This window comes from Silene latifolia, chromosome 6 (genome assembly GCF_048544455.1).
Source record: "Silene latifolia isolate original U9 population chromosome 6, ASM4854445v1, whole genome shotgun sequence".
NCBI classification, from domain to species: domain Eukaryota; kingdom Viridiplantae; phylum Streptophyta; class Magnoliopsida; order Caryophyllales; family Caryophyllaceae; genus Silene; species Silene latifolia.
In genome coordinates this window covers 135,244,858-135,261,645 of record NC_133531.1, presented here as the reverse complement: position 1 = coordinate 135,261,645, position 16,788 = coordinate 135,244,858, and the positions used below count along the sequence as shown (strand labels likewise).

The 16,788-nt window shown below is 38.1% G+C and overlaps 1 protein-coding gene across 1 annotated transcript; it reads left to right on the top strand.

Annotated features, from left to right (window-relative positions):
• The first annotated feature begins 11,031 nt into the window (after positions 1-11,031).
• On the top strand, positions 11,032-12,494 carry LOC141588751 (uncharacterized). Its single transcript, XM_074410177.1, has 2 exons — positions 11,032-11,432; positions 11,708-12,494. Exons 1-2 carry the CDS (start codon positions 11,032-11,034, stop codon positions 12,492-12,494), a joined length of 1,188 nt encoding a protein of 395 aa, XP_074266278.1.
• Positions 12,495-16,788: the final 4,294 nt, after the last annotated feature.

Genomic DNA, 16,788 nt, shown 5'->3' with positions numbered 1-16,788 from the left:
AAACTCAAATTGAATCCTGATGGGTTAGTCAACAAACACAAAGCCAGATTGGTTGTTAAAGGTTACTCACAACAAGCCGGAATAGACTATGGCGATACTTTTGCTCCGGTGGCTAGACATGATACTGTGCGAACTCTTATTGCTTTGGCCGCACAAGAAAAATGGAAAATATATCAATTGGATGTCAAGTCCGCATTTCTCAATGGCGAACTCGAGGAGGAGATATACATAGAGCAACCTCCAGGTTTTGCTGGCAAAGAAGATGAAGATAAAGTGTGCAAACAAAAAAAGGCCTTGTACGGTCTAAAACAAGCACCCCGGGCTTGGTATAGTAAGATCGATTCTCACATTACTAAACAAGGGTTTGAAAGAAGTAAAAATGAGCACGCCCTTTATATAAAAAGGAATGGTGAAACTGATCTGCTCATTGTTTCACTTTATGTTGATGATCTTTTAGTCACAGGCAATAACTCAAAAATGGTGACTGAATTTAAGGAGGAGATGAAGAAAAAATTTGAGATGACTGATTTAGGTCTGATGAATTATTTTCTTGGCATGGAGGTCGATCAGTCAGAGAAAGGGATCTTCATTTCTCAAACAAAATTTGCTGAAGACATTCTGAAAAAATTTAAAATGCAGTGCTCTAAAGCAGTGGGAACTCCTTTGGTTCAAAATGAGAAGTTCTCAAAGAATGACGGTCAAAAAACGGTTGACCCAAAACAATTCAGGAGTTTGGTTGGTAGTTTATTGTACTTGACAGCTACTCGACCGGATGTAATGTACGTATGCTGCAAGCCTCTTATCAAGATTTATGAATGAACCTAGTAAAATTCACATGGGTGCTGCAAAACGGGTTCTAAGATATTTAAGAGGTACTGCTAATTTTGGTATCTTGTACCAACCATGCTCAAGCCCAAAGCTAACTACCTACTCTGATAGTGATTGGGGAGGTTCTGTTGACGATATGAAAAGCACTTATGGTTATGCTTTTACTCTTGGTTTAGGAGTGTTTTCGTGGATTTCAAAAAAGTAGAAAGTTGTAGCAGAATCTACTGCAGAGGCCGAATATGTTGCTGCCTCGGCCGTTGTTAATCAAGCCAAATGGATGAGAAAGATATTTGCAGACCTAGGTTATAACCAAAATGAAGCCACATATATTTTGGTCGATAACAAGTCTCCAATAGCCATTTCAAAGAATCCAGTTTGTTTCACAAAAACAAAGCACATGAAAATCAAGTTTTATGCTGTTCATGATGCTCAACAAGAAAAAGAAGTGAAACTCATTTATTGCCCAACGGAAGATCAATATCGGCAGATATTTTCACAAAAGCCTTACCCAAACCACGATTTGAATATCTAAGATTACAACTCGGAGTAATGGGAAGAAGTCTCACGGAGGAGTGTTAGAATGTGAAACTTCTCCACATTTAAGTCTTGAAACTTATATTTATTTACTAAGTTCATGCATTAGGTAGATGAACCCGTAGAATAATAAGTTTAGAAACTTATCTCATTCATTACTTGTGTAATTGTTTACAAGCGTTTAAAGTGCATGGTCACCCATAAATAGTGCGCATATGTATTGCTAAAATTATCAATTTTCAAATAAATCAATTAATATAAATCATCTTCATTCAATATTCTTAAACTAATTATCATTTCTAACAGTTACCACCCTGTGCAAGTCCCTAGCAGTCCACGTTGAAATATCTGATATTTGAGATCCTACTTAGGTCTAAGGACTAGCAGGACACCCAACATGATGTTGTCACTAACCTGTTACCACCCTATGCGTGCTTAACTGTGGAGTTCTTTTGCATGGATAACTAGAAAAGAAAGTTCACTTTGTCTATATGAGTAGTACTCTGAATATGTTTAAGCACTAGTTATTTAAGCTTATCAATAGACCTCTTCAAGGGGGTACCCAACCTGAATAACGTCTTCAGTTCAGTGGAGGATTACGGGTGCATGTTGCAAATGTAATGACCAAAGCTTTTGGAACTGAACAACGTCAATAGTTTGCTCGCAAGCTAGGTTTATGTCTCAACATTATTGATACGGCTGTAGCAACCTATCGAAAATTTAACAACTGGTCTCTAATCAATATAGCTGGGGAAGTTGGGATCGTATCCACTGGGAAGCTAATTGCGATCTATTTGTCAATCTAAATCTGTCTAAGTCATAAATGGGGTTTATTTGATTTTGTACTAAACTAATGCAATAAAAAATAAAAGTTTAAAGAGAGAAATTAAGTCGAGAAAAATATAAGGGAAAGGAGCTAGGACATACTTTCACCATGGATTATTACGGGTCATAGGTAGGGTCAAAGGCCAATCTCAATTAACGGGCTATAGGGCACTGGAAAGGTCCTCTCGGTCCGTTATTCGCCCTAGAATGCTTTTAGCGGGCTCTCGCAACTTACTAAGGCACTTTAATGTTTGTGACGGGTCTAACCCTTAGCGGGCTTTCGATCTTAGGTAGGGGTTTACCAATTCAATTAATCAATTACGTCGACTTAACCAATTAATCACAATTAAATGTCACAATTGACAACATAGACCAATTACGTCAACTAATCTAAGCACCCAGTTAAGACCGTCTCAATTCATGACTCCTATAAATCCTAAAAAAAGGAATTTAGCTACTCATAACGAAATTTTCAATATTAATTGAATTAAACGATAAAGGGAAGGAGTTCATAATGAAATTAATTAAGAGATTAAATAGCATAAATTAAACTAATAATAAGAAATGATAAATAAATAAAATTAACATAGAAGAATTACAGAAATAGAGGAATTAAAATTACCGATTGAAACCAATAGAATAACAAGAAAATAATTTCTATTATTGATAATATAATATGCAATACATTCATTATTAAAGGGACAATAAGATACACTCAACTCTCACGCTCACTACACAAAGGAAAATACATGACTACTACACGAGTAATCCATTTTTTTTTAACAAGAACTTGAAACGAAAAGCTTCGATTGAGATGAAGTTAGTTGATCCGAGTTAAGCTCCTACTGGACTAGGAGCCACAAAACCTACAAATAAAAGTAAGTTAGTTTCAACGAACATTTAATAGATTAATAACGAAAATGAGCGAAAGTAAAGAAGAATACTTGGGCACAAGGTCTCAAAAGAACCGTCAATGGCACAGAAAGTGAAGAGTTCAGTGGTTTCAGCTACAAAGTCGGGTTCTTGACCAAAAGCCTCGAAAATTAAGAGACAGAAGCAAGTCCTATCAGTGGCAGCTGTAGAACTTATGTCTGCGCAACAAGTTGCAATTTCGTCAGCTGTTTTAGTCGCATCGCAATCAGTAGCGATCTCCTTCAAATTCGAGGAGCAATCTTGTGCCCATGTCGAAGTTACTAGTGCCATTATCGCCAATGCCATCATTATTGTCTTCATGTTTTCCATTCTCTCTATTTTGTGTGTTTGTTTCTAGGTATGTAATTATGCACGAGTATGTATGTATGTTTTTTTGTTGATGTGATTTTGTAGACAACCTTCCATCTAATTTATACACTATCGATTTTGAATTAATCTAAGGTATAGTAATAGTGATGCCTTATTTTGTTTTATGATCGATGAAGGGTTCTTATTAGCTTAATTGTATAAATTAATGTGACAACTTAAGTATCTAGTGGCCTTGGGCCTTGTCTTTCACCGACATGTTCTTCAGTATCTAGTGGCCTAGGGCTTTGTCATTCACTGACATGTTCTTCGTATATTCTTTCTTTATACATTACTTAATACTTTCCCCTCTTTACCTATTGCGTACTTGCATGTCCTTTCTCTGAAACACAAATTCTTATTTAAGAAAAACATATCCGTATTATAGTTAAACGGGTTCAATCCTATCCTACGAGTACTTTAAAAAATAAATAAAAGTAAGTTTCTTCAACGAACATGTAATTATGTACAAGTATGTATGTTTTTTGGTTGAAGTGATTTCGTAGAAAACCTTCCATCTAATTTATAAACTATCGATTTTGAATTAATCTAAGGTATAGTATAGTGCAGGGTTACCTAATTCGCTAACATAGGGTGCGTATTGCGAATTAATACGCGCGTATCAATTGGCAATACGTTTTCGAATTAATTCGCACTAATTCACGAATTATATATAAAAACTAGCGAATTCTAAAAGTTTAATTCATGTATTGATTCACACTAATTCGCGAATTATATACCAAAATTATATATAATTCGCGAATTGCTTTTTTTTTTTAATACTTTGCGTATTCAATTTCCTATTTTGAGCGAATTGCGAATTCGAATTATGTGTATTATGAATTCGGCAACCCTGGTATAGTGATGCCTTGTTTTGTTTTATAATGGATGAAGAGTCCTTATTAACTTGTATAAATTAATGTCACAACTTCTAGTAGCCTTGGGCTTTGTCCTTCGCTGACATGTTCTTCGTATAATCTTTCTTAATTCATCACTTAATACTTTTCCCTCTTAACTTGTTGCGTACTTGCATGACTATTCTCTTAAGTAGGGGCGTATTAAAGTAAATGAAGGCCCGGTACATCATAAGAAAATGAGACCCTAAATATGAATGTATAAGTGTACTATACATCGAGGTTTGTATTGAATTTTATCCAGTATAACTTATAAATTCAGTGGTCAAAACTGGAGGCCCGGTTTCACTGCCCATGGTCGCTCGGGATATTAGACATCCCTGCTCTTAAGCACGGATTCTTATTTAAGCAAAACATATCTGTATTATAGTTAAATGGGTTCGTTCAATCCTAATATACGAGTACTCATTTAGATAATTGAGGACAAAAGATAAATGTTTGGGACGGCGATAGTGTAAGGGCGTATCACGATGAAAGATTCTACTCCTTACTCTTTAATTGATTTTGAGCAAAGACTATTCTCACGTGCCAAAAATATAACCCTTGAAATTCATTGATGCTCCAAGCTTTTCATATTTTGTAATACACTGGGTGTGGTATTTCGGTACATGGGCAATTTTTTCTTAAAATGATGTTAGTTTGAAAGTATATCTACGTAAGCTCGCACTACAAGGATCCAACTAGCAATAATAGTCACAAATAGTCACAAATATTTTACCCTTAGTGTGCAAAGTGTCCTTAAAAGCATCCAACTAGCAATAATAGTCACAAATAGTTTACCAAATCTTCCGTAACTTGTCGAGTATGATGTGCAATGACTTTTCAATCAATTTTCGTTGTTAGAAACCTGAATTTGCGACAGGGTTGGGGCCGAGCCAAGCCAACTAAGTAATGGGCCAGGCCGGATTAGTGTTGGGCCTCATTTACTTTTTATTTTTCCAGTGTTGGACTAGACAGGGCCTCAAAATGTGAGAACTAGCCCGGCCTGAGGAGGAAGCCGGCTCATTTCGGGCTATGCTATGGGTTGGTTGGGTTGGAGTTTTGTGGCCCAAATGTGCTGGCTGGATCGAGCTGGCTCGCATCGCTGACAAGTGACAAGTTTACCACCAGTTACTTAGTATTTGTTGATAAAAAAGTACATAATATAGTAGCGTCAATTCATACGATTTCATAAACTATTTTATATATACAAATAGAATTAATTTATGATTGATGAATGATTCTTCGTTTTGGAGATATTATCAGTATGTATTAGTTTGCTTTCTCCTATCCTTATTTAATGGCGATAGCTCACCGACAAGTTAATATATGTTGAAATCTCTACGCAAGGACCTAGTTTTGATTGAAATAATCTTCGTTACTTTCAAATTAAGCCCAATGTATTATGAAAGATAAGTTTAGATTCGATCCCTAATTTGTAACGCTCTTATGGTTCATTTGACACTAAAAATAAAATAAAATAAAATAACAGACAAAAATCAAACAGGACCAATTACTCATCGGAAATTACTCATAGGACCTTGGTTTGCTGACACGATTGCCAAGCACTTTTGAGAAAAGATACAATTGCGAATTATAGAAATTTTATACTCTGTATTTGAAACTTTATACCCTCTTGTGTAATTTGGATCCTCTCGATTACTTTCACTCAATAAGTAGGGACCTCAATAATAATGAGTGTATGTGAGAGGGTGACACCGAGATTGGGCGCGCCCTATACATTAACACTCTTCCAACTTTCAAGTAGAGTAGAATCTGCCATCGTATATGATTTATATTTCCTTTCTCCCGACCATTTATCTTTTACCTTTTATTTAAAATTTATTTTAATCGAACGTAAACAAAACTATTTGAACAAAGGAATTAGATAAGAATTTGTCTCACAACAAAATTTTCATACCCGCATCTTTATATTAAGAAAGAACCCATGATTCTCGATGTTTGAGTCATAGAGAGATACTCTAGTAGAAGTGAAAGTAGTAGGATCCTAGTGGAGTGTTAATGAGACGAGATAGCTAGCGAGCAATTCGTGATTGGCTCGGTCAAAACTAGCTCGACTCGGGCTCAGGCTCGGCTCAAAAGCTTAACGTGTCAAGTCAAGAAATCGCTGGCTCGACTCGAAAAGCTTGCGAGCGGCTCGAACTTGTGTGATTAGATAAGATATTGCTCATTTGTTATAAATATATCATGATTATATATTTGCATCACAAATATCAAATGTCTTACTGCTTTTTCAAATATCTTTACATATAACCTTCGAGCCTTCTTATTGAAAATATTGGAAGAAAAAAAACAAAAAAATTAGCAATTACATATAATCTCGATTTTTGCTCGAACTTGCAAGCTTGATAACGAGCACATTTTTTTCAAACACGAGTAAGCTGGAGATAGGCTCGAGCTCGAGTTTTGGTTCTTGAGCATAAGCCGAGCAAGGCGAAGCTCAAGCTCGACTCGGCTCGTTAACACCCTAAGATCAGACGACTCCAAATCTTTCCTATTAATTGATAATCTAAAGATGTTTCCATACTCGTAATTACTTAGAGTATGACCCTAGAGTCTTGATGTTTGAGTTGTAGAGAGTTCGACAAAACTTACAAAAGGATATAGAATCATCTCCGTTGCCATTATTCGTGGATAAATCTTTCAAGATATGACATGATGGCAAGTATTTGAATGATAATTAGGTTCCCTTACGATGAATATATCGGTTTTATTATTTCAACGGGTCAAATACAAGTCCGTTGAGATTAACCGGATTTTTATTTTTTTATTTTTTTTTTGAAATTGTCATCTCATTAATAATCAACTAAGCGTAGGTTACAATGAAGATAACAAATAGACAAAGGAAAATCAAGATTGCTAACGTAAAAAATACATTCAAAATAACTATCTAAATATCGGTAATGGTGGCGCTCTCAAAATCATAAATTTCTTGAATCTATGAATAATCGATGTCTTTGCATCCTTCTTGATGGAGGGAAACAGTGTAGCCGTCTTGATGTATTCATCCACGAAACAAATCTGATAATCTCCCCGTCGATTAAAACTTATTATATTGATAACAATCCCACGAAAAAATGGAAAAACCCCGAAAGAAGGGACGGAACAACAGATCTCACCAAAAAGGAAACTATTATTGAAAATAAGATAGATCTGCATAATATTAGTTGTTTAAGAAAGCTTTTGTGGGGCTTACCATCGATGGATGATCGATGGAAGCCCCCGAATAAAAATGGAGGCTAGGTTTTTAGAGAGGGTTTTTTTTTAGAGAGAGAGATGAAACGAAAAAGGCCTATGTTTGACCCGTTTTAACTACAAAAAGGCAAATATTAGTATTATATTGAAAATCTTCTAAAACAGAATAAGGCATCACGATACCATAGATTATTAAAAAAGGACCTCAGTTTTAAATCTTCATATCATTAAAAATCTGTATAGCCAATTCATTAGTACTCCGTCAAGTATTGTACTTCATTTCGTATGTACGCTTACATGTCGGTGAATGAAAAGGTCCAAGGCCCCTAGATACGTAAGTTGTCATCAGGGTAAGACGGATATATTGAAGAACATGTCAGTTAATGAAAAGGCAATTGTACAAGCAAAGAACATGTCAGTGAATGACAAGGCTCCTAGATATTTGATATTTCGGTTGTAAATCTGTATAGCTATGAACTATTCATCAATCGTAAAACAGAATAAGGCATCACGATACCTTTGATTACTTCAAAATCGGAAGTGTATAAATTAGACCGAGGGTTTGTCTACAAAATCACAACAAACATACATACATACATACATACACACACACAAAACAGAGAGAATGGAAAACATGAAGACAATAATGATGGCATTGGCGATAATGGCACTAGTAACTTCGACATGGGCACAAGATTGCTCCTCGAACTTGAAGGAGATCGCTACTGATTGTGATGCGACTAAAACAGCTGACGAAATTGCGACTTGTTGTGCAGACATAAGTTCTACTGCTGCCACTGATAGGACTTGCTTCTGTCTCTTAATTTTCGAGGCTTTTGGTCAAGAACCCGACTTTGTAGCTGAAACCACTGAACTCTTCGCTTTCTGTGCCATCGATGGTTCTTTTGAGACTTTGTGCCCAAGTATTCTTCTTTCCTTTCACTCTTCATCATTATTTTCTGTTTTCTTTTCAATATTACTACTCCGTATTACTCCGTATTACTTTATTTAATGTTCGCTAAAACTAAATTATTTTATTTGTAGGTTTTGTGGCTCCTTAACTCGGATAAACTAACTTCATCTCAATCGAAGCTTTTCGTTTCAAGTTCTTGTTAATAAAAGATCAAGTGGATTATTGATCATGTATTTGCTTTTATATAGTGAGCATGAGATTTGAGTGTATCTTAATAATGAATGTATTGCATATTATATTATCAATAAGAGAAATTACTGTCTTGTTATTCTATTTATATTGTTGCATTTTCGTTTATTTGCCAAAACTTTCATTTCAATTGGAGTACTACAATTTAAAACATTTCATATTTTCATTTTTCCTTTCTTTTAAAGTATATATATTTTCTAACTTTTACTACTTCAAGAAGAAATATTAATCTATTTTGTTATTATAAACGGTTCTATCTTTTTTTTTTGGTTAAAATGGACAAAATAACATTAAAAACGAGAGTTCAAGTACATCAAGGCGGAGGGTCGGGGGAAGAGGCGCACATGCCGTCATTGGGTATTTTCAAGGGTTAAACGGTTCTATCACGTCATTGGGTATTTTCAAGGGTTCATTGCGTCCAGTTAAATTGGAAATTAACCCAGGGTTCATTAATTTTTAAGCTAACATCAAGGTTATATAAGATCATGTTACTGACTAAGTCATGTTGGCTTGTGAGTAATGAGGAATTTTGTTTCTAAAATGGTGTTGAATAACAAATAATTTATTGAAATGAGGTTGATTCGAAATAACAAATGCTATTACGTTGACTTGGATTTGCTATCCTATGGTCTTAATTAAGATCGCTTAGCGATAGAGCGATTTTTGGTTAAGTCGTTGGCTACCTTATCGACCTTAGTAACTTGTAATTAAACAAAAAAGTGATAATTACGTTATTTACGTGCATCCCATACCTAAAAACTTTCACTTATAGCTCGCTTGTATGCATATTCATGTTTTAATCGCTCTTAATGCTCATAACCAGTCATTTTGGTATTTGGTTCGGTTTTACTTGTTTTGGTTGCCTTTGAAGGAAGTATGGAGGCCTAGCCAACATTACACCACCTTAGGAGAGGCTCACAAGCCAACCACATGACCCATGACCCAACAAATGAAGGAATAAAGACCCAAAATGAAGAAAAACAAAGTCTAGTGTGGATTTGAAATTAACGCGACTTTGGATGCTCCTGTTTGTGATGAGGAGATGAGAGCGGCGCTTTTCGATATGCATCCAAATAAGGCTCCGGGGCCTGACGGTATGCATGCTCTATTCTATCAGCGGTATTGGAGTGTGGTTGGTGGTGATGTGTGTCGAATGGTAAGGGAGTGGTGGGATGGTGGGGGCGACATGGACGCGTTAAATCGAACATCAGTCGTGCTTATTCCAAAATGCCAAGACCCACGCAAGGTAACGGAGTATCGCCCGATAAGTCTTTGTAATGTGTTGTATAAAATTATTTCGAAAACTATTGCTAACCGATTAAAGGGTTTTCTTAATGATTTTATATCTGAGAACCAAAGTGCTTTTACGCCGGGCCGACTCATTACCGATAATGCTCTGGTGGCCTTTGAAATCTTTCCCACTATGAAGAGGGGAGGGGAAGGACGGAATGGTAATGTGGCGCTTAAACTCGATATGAGCAAAGCATATGATAGGGTTGAGTGGTCGTTCTTGGGGGATGTGATAGAGAGGATGGATTTTTCAGGGGGATGGCATGGTAGGATTATGCGGTGTCTTTCAACGGTCTCTCAGTCCTTCTTGATTAATGGGCAGCTGGTTGGAGGGGTTAAACCGAGTAGGGGGTTAAGGCAAGGGGATCCTATTTCCCCCTACCTTTTTCTTCTTTGTGCCGAGTCCTTTTCTCGTATGCTCTGTAAGGCGGCGGAGAGGGGTCAAATTCATGGAATGCGGGTTTGTAGGGGGGCTCCTCGGATATCTCATTTATTTTTTGCTGATGATAGTATCCTTTTTATTAAAGCAAATGTTGAGGAATGCTTGAAGGTAGCTAATATTATTAGCCAATATGAACAAGCACCGGGACAGAATATTAATTTTGATAAATCGGAAGTGGTCTTTAGCAAGAAGGTAGGGGTCCAAAGGAGAGATACGATTAAGGAGTTGTTGGGAGTTCGGGAGGTGGATAAACATGAAAAGTACTTAGGCCTTCCGACCATTATTGGAAGGTCAAAAAAAGTAGTTTTCACTTGCTTGAAGGAGAGAGTATGGAAAAAGGTTAATGGGTGGAAGGAACGTTTACTTTCGAGACCTGGGAAAGAGGTTCTTATCAAAGCTGTAGCCCAAGCGATCCCAACATATATGATGAGTCTTTTCTCAATCCCGGAGGGTGTTATTGATGAAATCCAATTCGGTTTTGGCGCGCTTTTGGTGGGGGTCCTCGGAAGCTCATCGAAAACTCCATTGGATGCGTTGGGAGCGTTTATGTGAGCCTAAGGCGAATGGGGCGTTTGCTAATCAAACCCGAGTCTCTTGCAGGGAGAGTTTTAAAAGCACGATATTTCAAACATGACACCATCCTCGAGGCGAGAAGGGGGTATGATCCGAGCTTTACATGGCGAAGCTTATGGGGGTCGAAATCACTTTTGCTTGAGGGTTTGAAGTGGAGAGTGGGAAATGGGCAGGACATTGGAATATGGGATGAGGCGTGGTTACCTGGTGTTTCTGCGGGAATTGTACCTACGCCGAATATCAATGCTGATCCGGGAATGCATGTTGCGGACCTTATTGATGCTGAACGGGCTTGTTGGAACATGGAGGCGGTGCAGACTGTTTTGACGGATGCTGATGCGAGTTTGGTTATTAAACTACCACTGAGCAGTAGATTGCCTCCTGACGAACGGTATTGGTGGCCATCGAAAGATGGATACTATTCGGTCAAATCGGGTTATTGGCTTGGGAGGAGGTCGTGTATTGCTCCGACTGATGTTAGCCATAATGGGTTCTCTTGGAAGGCACTATGGAGTCTCAAAGTCCCCCCAAAACTCCTTCATTTTATTTGGAGGATTTGTGCTAATATCCTACCTTGCGGAAAGCTTTGTTCAATCGTCACTGTGTCCCTACACCGGTATGTAATTTTTGTGATATGGATGAATGCTGCGATCATGCTATCTTTAGGTGCGCATGGACGAGAATACATTGGGATGGGAGTGGCATTTGGGAGGTTATTGAGGCTGCCCCAAATGGCTCGTGTATGGAGAGAATGGTGTGGATTTTGCAGCAGCTCGATGTGGGTGAAAGGGGGAGGTTTCTGGCAATGATGTGGTCCATATGGACCATCAGAAATCAGCGTTTATTCGAGGAGGCTCTTCCGCCGGCAGAAGCTGTTTGTTCGGGGATTGTGAAGATGGTAGCCGAGTATCAAGGGTATGCAGACCGGGTTTTTGGCAAGACAATTATGGTGACAGAGGTGGGTGGATGCTCGTGGACTCCTCCGGCTGCTGGTTTCATAAAAATCAATGTCGATGCTCACGTTGTCGGGAGTGGGGTGGTTGGGCTGGGTGTGGTTGCTCGGGATATGGCTGGCCGTGTGGTGGGGATAGGGTGTAGGCGTGTAGAGGCTGATTGGGATGTGGAGGTGGCAGAGACACGGGCTGCTAACTTTGGGCTGGATTTAGCGAACCGTCTTGGTTTCTCGAACATTATTCTCGAAAGTGACGCGCTTAATGTGGTGTTAGCCGTGAAGAATGAAGTTGTAGCAAGATCTCCCTTTGGGCTCTGTGTGAATGACGTCTTGTTTAGTTTGCGTTCTTTTTCGTCTAGTAAGTTTATTCATGTGAAACGTGGGGGCAATACCGTGGCACATTGTATTGCAAGGATGACTGAGTTTGAGGGAAGTGAGTTAATCCTTGTATCTGATTTTCCGCAAGTTGTTATTGCGCTTGCGAAAATTGATTTAATATAATATCGGCCCTATGTTTTCCTTCAAAAAAAAAAAGTCTAGTGTGGATCTTGGAAGCAAAGTGCGCATCTCATTCAGGGAAGAAGGAACTGTGCCAATCTCACCGTGCCTTCCTCAAGTGGTCAGTGCGCACCGAAAGAGAGTTAATAGGCGAGTTAGAGGCGTTTTTCCCTAACTAATTACCCCATGATGACTAGTTGACGGAATTAATTTGTTAATTATGATTGTTTGTCGTTTAATCACGCCCTAGGCTTTTTATCAATCAAGTAAAACCATACTAATTTGTTTGCCGCTTTATTTTAGAATTTAATTAGTTATTTTATCTCTTGCTCCTTAGTCTAGCCATTAGCTAATCAACCAACTTGTTTTATTAAACTTAGCTAAACACAAGAATTTAGACAATTAATAATCACCCATGCTCCTTGTGGTTCAATCCTTAAAAGTGCAACGTATCTCGTTCACTTGCGAGGTTAAAACTTAGACCATCAAGTTTTTGGCGCCGTTGCCGGGGAGCATTGGCTTGATATTGATTGTTTTGTTCTAGTTTAGACTACGTTATTGTCACTTTTGCACACCTTGGTGTGCCATCTATCTTGGTAACCTATTCACTTGAGTGTATAATGGCTTTTGAAAACTCATTTGCAAATCCGGAAACCGACATAATGGGTGATCCGGTGCCAATTCGGGACCACATGGCTCCAAAACGCATTGTTAATCCTAGTATTCAAAGACCAAGGGTTCAAGCGAATAACTTCGAGATAAAGAATGCCTTATTACTCAATCTTGTTCAAGATAGCCAATTTAATGGAAGTCTTTTGGAGAACACAAATAACCACCTCAATGATTTCCTTGAAAATTGTGACATGTATAAGATGAATGGGGTATCTGATGATGTGGTCCGTCTAAAGTTGTTCCCTAGACCACTAAAGGGAGTGGCTAAGGATTGGCTAAAAATTGTGATCCCGACTCTTTCAAAACATGGGATGAGCTCTCATCGGCCTTCTTGAAAAAATATTTTCCTCCTTCAAGAACGGCTAAGGTAAAGAATGAGTTGCAAGGGTTCACTCAAGAGGAAGATGAGACTTTGTACGAGGCTTAGGATAGATACAAGAGGCTACAAAGGCTATGCCCACATCATGGCATATCCAAAGCCGAATTGGTGAACAACTTCTACAAAGGATTGACTTAAGACCTTAGACGACTATCACTTGATGCGGGCTCGATCGGGAAAAGGATTTTTGGATATTTTGGGTCATAAAGCGGCCAAAGAATTGATTGAGGAAATGACGTCAAGAACTATGGATTGGGGGAGTGATAGGTAAATAAGAAAGGACAAGATCAGAGACCCTAATACGGTGCTAAATGTTGAGGTGAAAGGTATGCTTGATGAGTTAACTCAACAAGTGGCATTGTTGAATTCTAAGCCTTCTAACTCCGACATGAGACAAATTTTGTCATGTGATTTTTGTGGTAAGCAAGGCCATAGTCCAATCGGGTGTCCTTTGATTGCACTCATTCAAGAAGAGTGTTATTCGGAGCAAGTCAATGGGGTTTATTTGGGAGTCTACAAATGCGAGGCAAGGGTTCAACAAGAAGCAATTTGTTAATGGGAAGAGGGTTCACCCTCTCTTGTCATGTGCCTCACAAAATGTTCAAAATTCAACCTCTTCATCCATACCTTAACCACAAAGATTAAACCAAAACCAACAACTCCAAGGGTTTAACCAAAAGTTTCAAAATCAACAAATACCATCATTTTGGGGATTCCAAAACCGAAATCAAAACCAAGACTTTAACCCAAGTTACCAAAATTTCCAAGTCCAACAAAACCAAAAACCATCTTGGGAGCAAGCCTTTGAGCAATTGGTGATTGCCAACAAAAAATCCGGCTCCAAACTTGATAATCACATTGCTTCACAAGGTCGGGTTAATGATGAGATAAGAGCATCTCAAAAGGCCACAGAAACTCATGTTGCCCAAATTTCACAACAATTGAGTCAAATGACTCAAAATCCAGGCAAGTTTCGGGTAACACGAGGAATCCAAAGCAAATGAATGCGATATTCTTGAGGAGTGAGAGGCAATTGGAGGAGGTTGAGAAGACTCCAAAATGGAAGAGGAAGCAGGCCTCTAATAGAGAAATGAAAGAGCAACCGGTTGAAGTTGAAATTGAAGTGGAAAAATCAAAAGAAGTTGAAATGGTTGACCCACCAAAGGAAGATGAACCGATTCCAACAAAAGTCAAAGAACCTACTCCACCTCTAAGGAAGTATGTTGAACCTATCCCATTTCCACAAAGATTTGCAAAGCCAAGACTTGATAAAAAGTATGATAAATTCATTGATATTTTGAAGGGTATGAATGTTACAATCCTTTGACATGATCACCGAAATCGCTAATTATGGAAACTTTCTAAAGGAACTTGTCACTATGAAGAGAAAGAGTGAAAGGATAAAATCCGTTAACCTCTCTAAGGAATGTAGTGCAATCCTCACTCACAAACTTCCTTGCAAACTTGAAGACCCGGGAAGCTTTTCTATTCCTTTTTCTATCCAAAGGGGTGAAGATAAAGAGAGCTTTGTGTGACTTGGGAGCTAGTGTTAGCTTAATGCCTCTTTCCTTGTTTAAGAAGCTACACTTGGAAGATTTGAAGCCTTCAAGGATGTCCCTACAACTAGCCGATTGTTCGGTTAAGTATCCCCTGGGTGTGATTGAAGATGTTCCTTTGAAGGTTGGAAAACTTGTGATCCTGACTTCTTTGTCATGGACATGCCCGAAGATAGCCATGTGCCAATCATTTTGGGTAGGCCTTTATTGGCCATGGGAGGTGCTATGATAGATGCTAAGAATGGAAAACTCTCGCTCCAAGTGGGTAATGAGAAGATTGAGTTTGAACTCAACAATTCCATGAAGTCTCCTCTTATGGGTAATTTTTGTTGTAGGGTGGATATGGTGGAAGATAACTTGGATGAACCTAATCTAGAGCCTTCATTTTTGGACCTATTGGAAGCTTGCTCAACAAGTGAGAAGGGAAATGTAGGTGATCTTGTATTGAGAGTTGATGTGAAATGAGATTTAGGTGAAGATGACTCAAGAGATGAAGAATTTGAAGACCAAATTATTGATGAGATTGAATTTTATTTGACTCTAAATCCATGATTTAAGCTCTTTTGAAAGTACACCTTGGTTGAATAACTCTTCAAGTGATTGGAAAGCTCAATTTGATGCCTTGGAGGCGGCTCTCAATGGAAATAGTTCGGTTCAAAAGGATCGTCAAGAAAATTGGGATATGAACGATAGCATTATGAACCTCAATGTTGAGAAGTTGACCCCTCCATCTACTATTCCTTACCGATTTCCTTGCTTTGATAACCATGAACAGATTTGCCCAACAAGTGACGCTTATAAGATCCCGTTTCTCCTACCGCCTAGTTACCATTCCAAGATGAAGGGTTCTACCCATCAAAAGGACCCAAGAAAGGGAGCCAAGGAGGGTAAGATGAACCATGAGAAGAAGCATTGCCTTCTGAATGTCATTGCAAATTCTATCCAGACAAAGGGATACCTTTGCAAAATTCCGAAATTTACAGAGGGCTTATGGTTAAGTTTATTTATCTCACTATAACTAGAACTGACATTGCTTTCTCCGTGTATCTGTTTTGTACAATAATGCCCCACTGCAGATCACTATGAGGCTGAAAGAAGGGAACTGGGATACCTTAAACATGCCCCTGGTCAAGGAATATTGTTTGCAAATGGCTCATCTCACCTTAACTGCCTACTGTGACTCAAATTTGGCATTAATGTTATTAAAATGAAAGTCTAGTAAAGGAAAGGAAGAACCACAAGCAGAATAACGAGACGATAATTTTTCTTAAATTGATAATATAATATGCAATACATTCATTTATTTCATTATTAAATGTTTAATAAGATACACTCAACTCTCGCGCTCTCCACAGAAAAGCAAATACATGAATAATACACTTGATCGATTTTTTTTAACATGAAATTGAAACGAAAAGCTTCGATTGAGATGAAGTTAGTTGATCCGAGTTAAGCTCCAACTGGACTAGGAGCCACAAAACCTAGAAACAAAAATAATTTAGTTTCAACGAATATTAAATAAATTAATACGGAGTACTACAGAGTAGTAATATGGAATAATAGATGACAGTAAATAATGAAGAAGAGAGAAATAAAGAAAGAAGAATACTTGGGCACAAAGTCTCAAAAGAACCGTCAATGGCACAGAAAGTGAAGAGTTCGTTGGTTTCGGCTATAAAGTCGGGTTCTT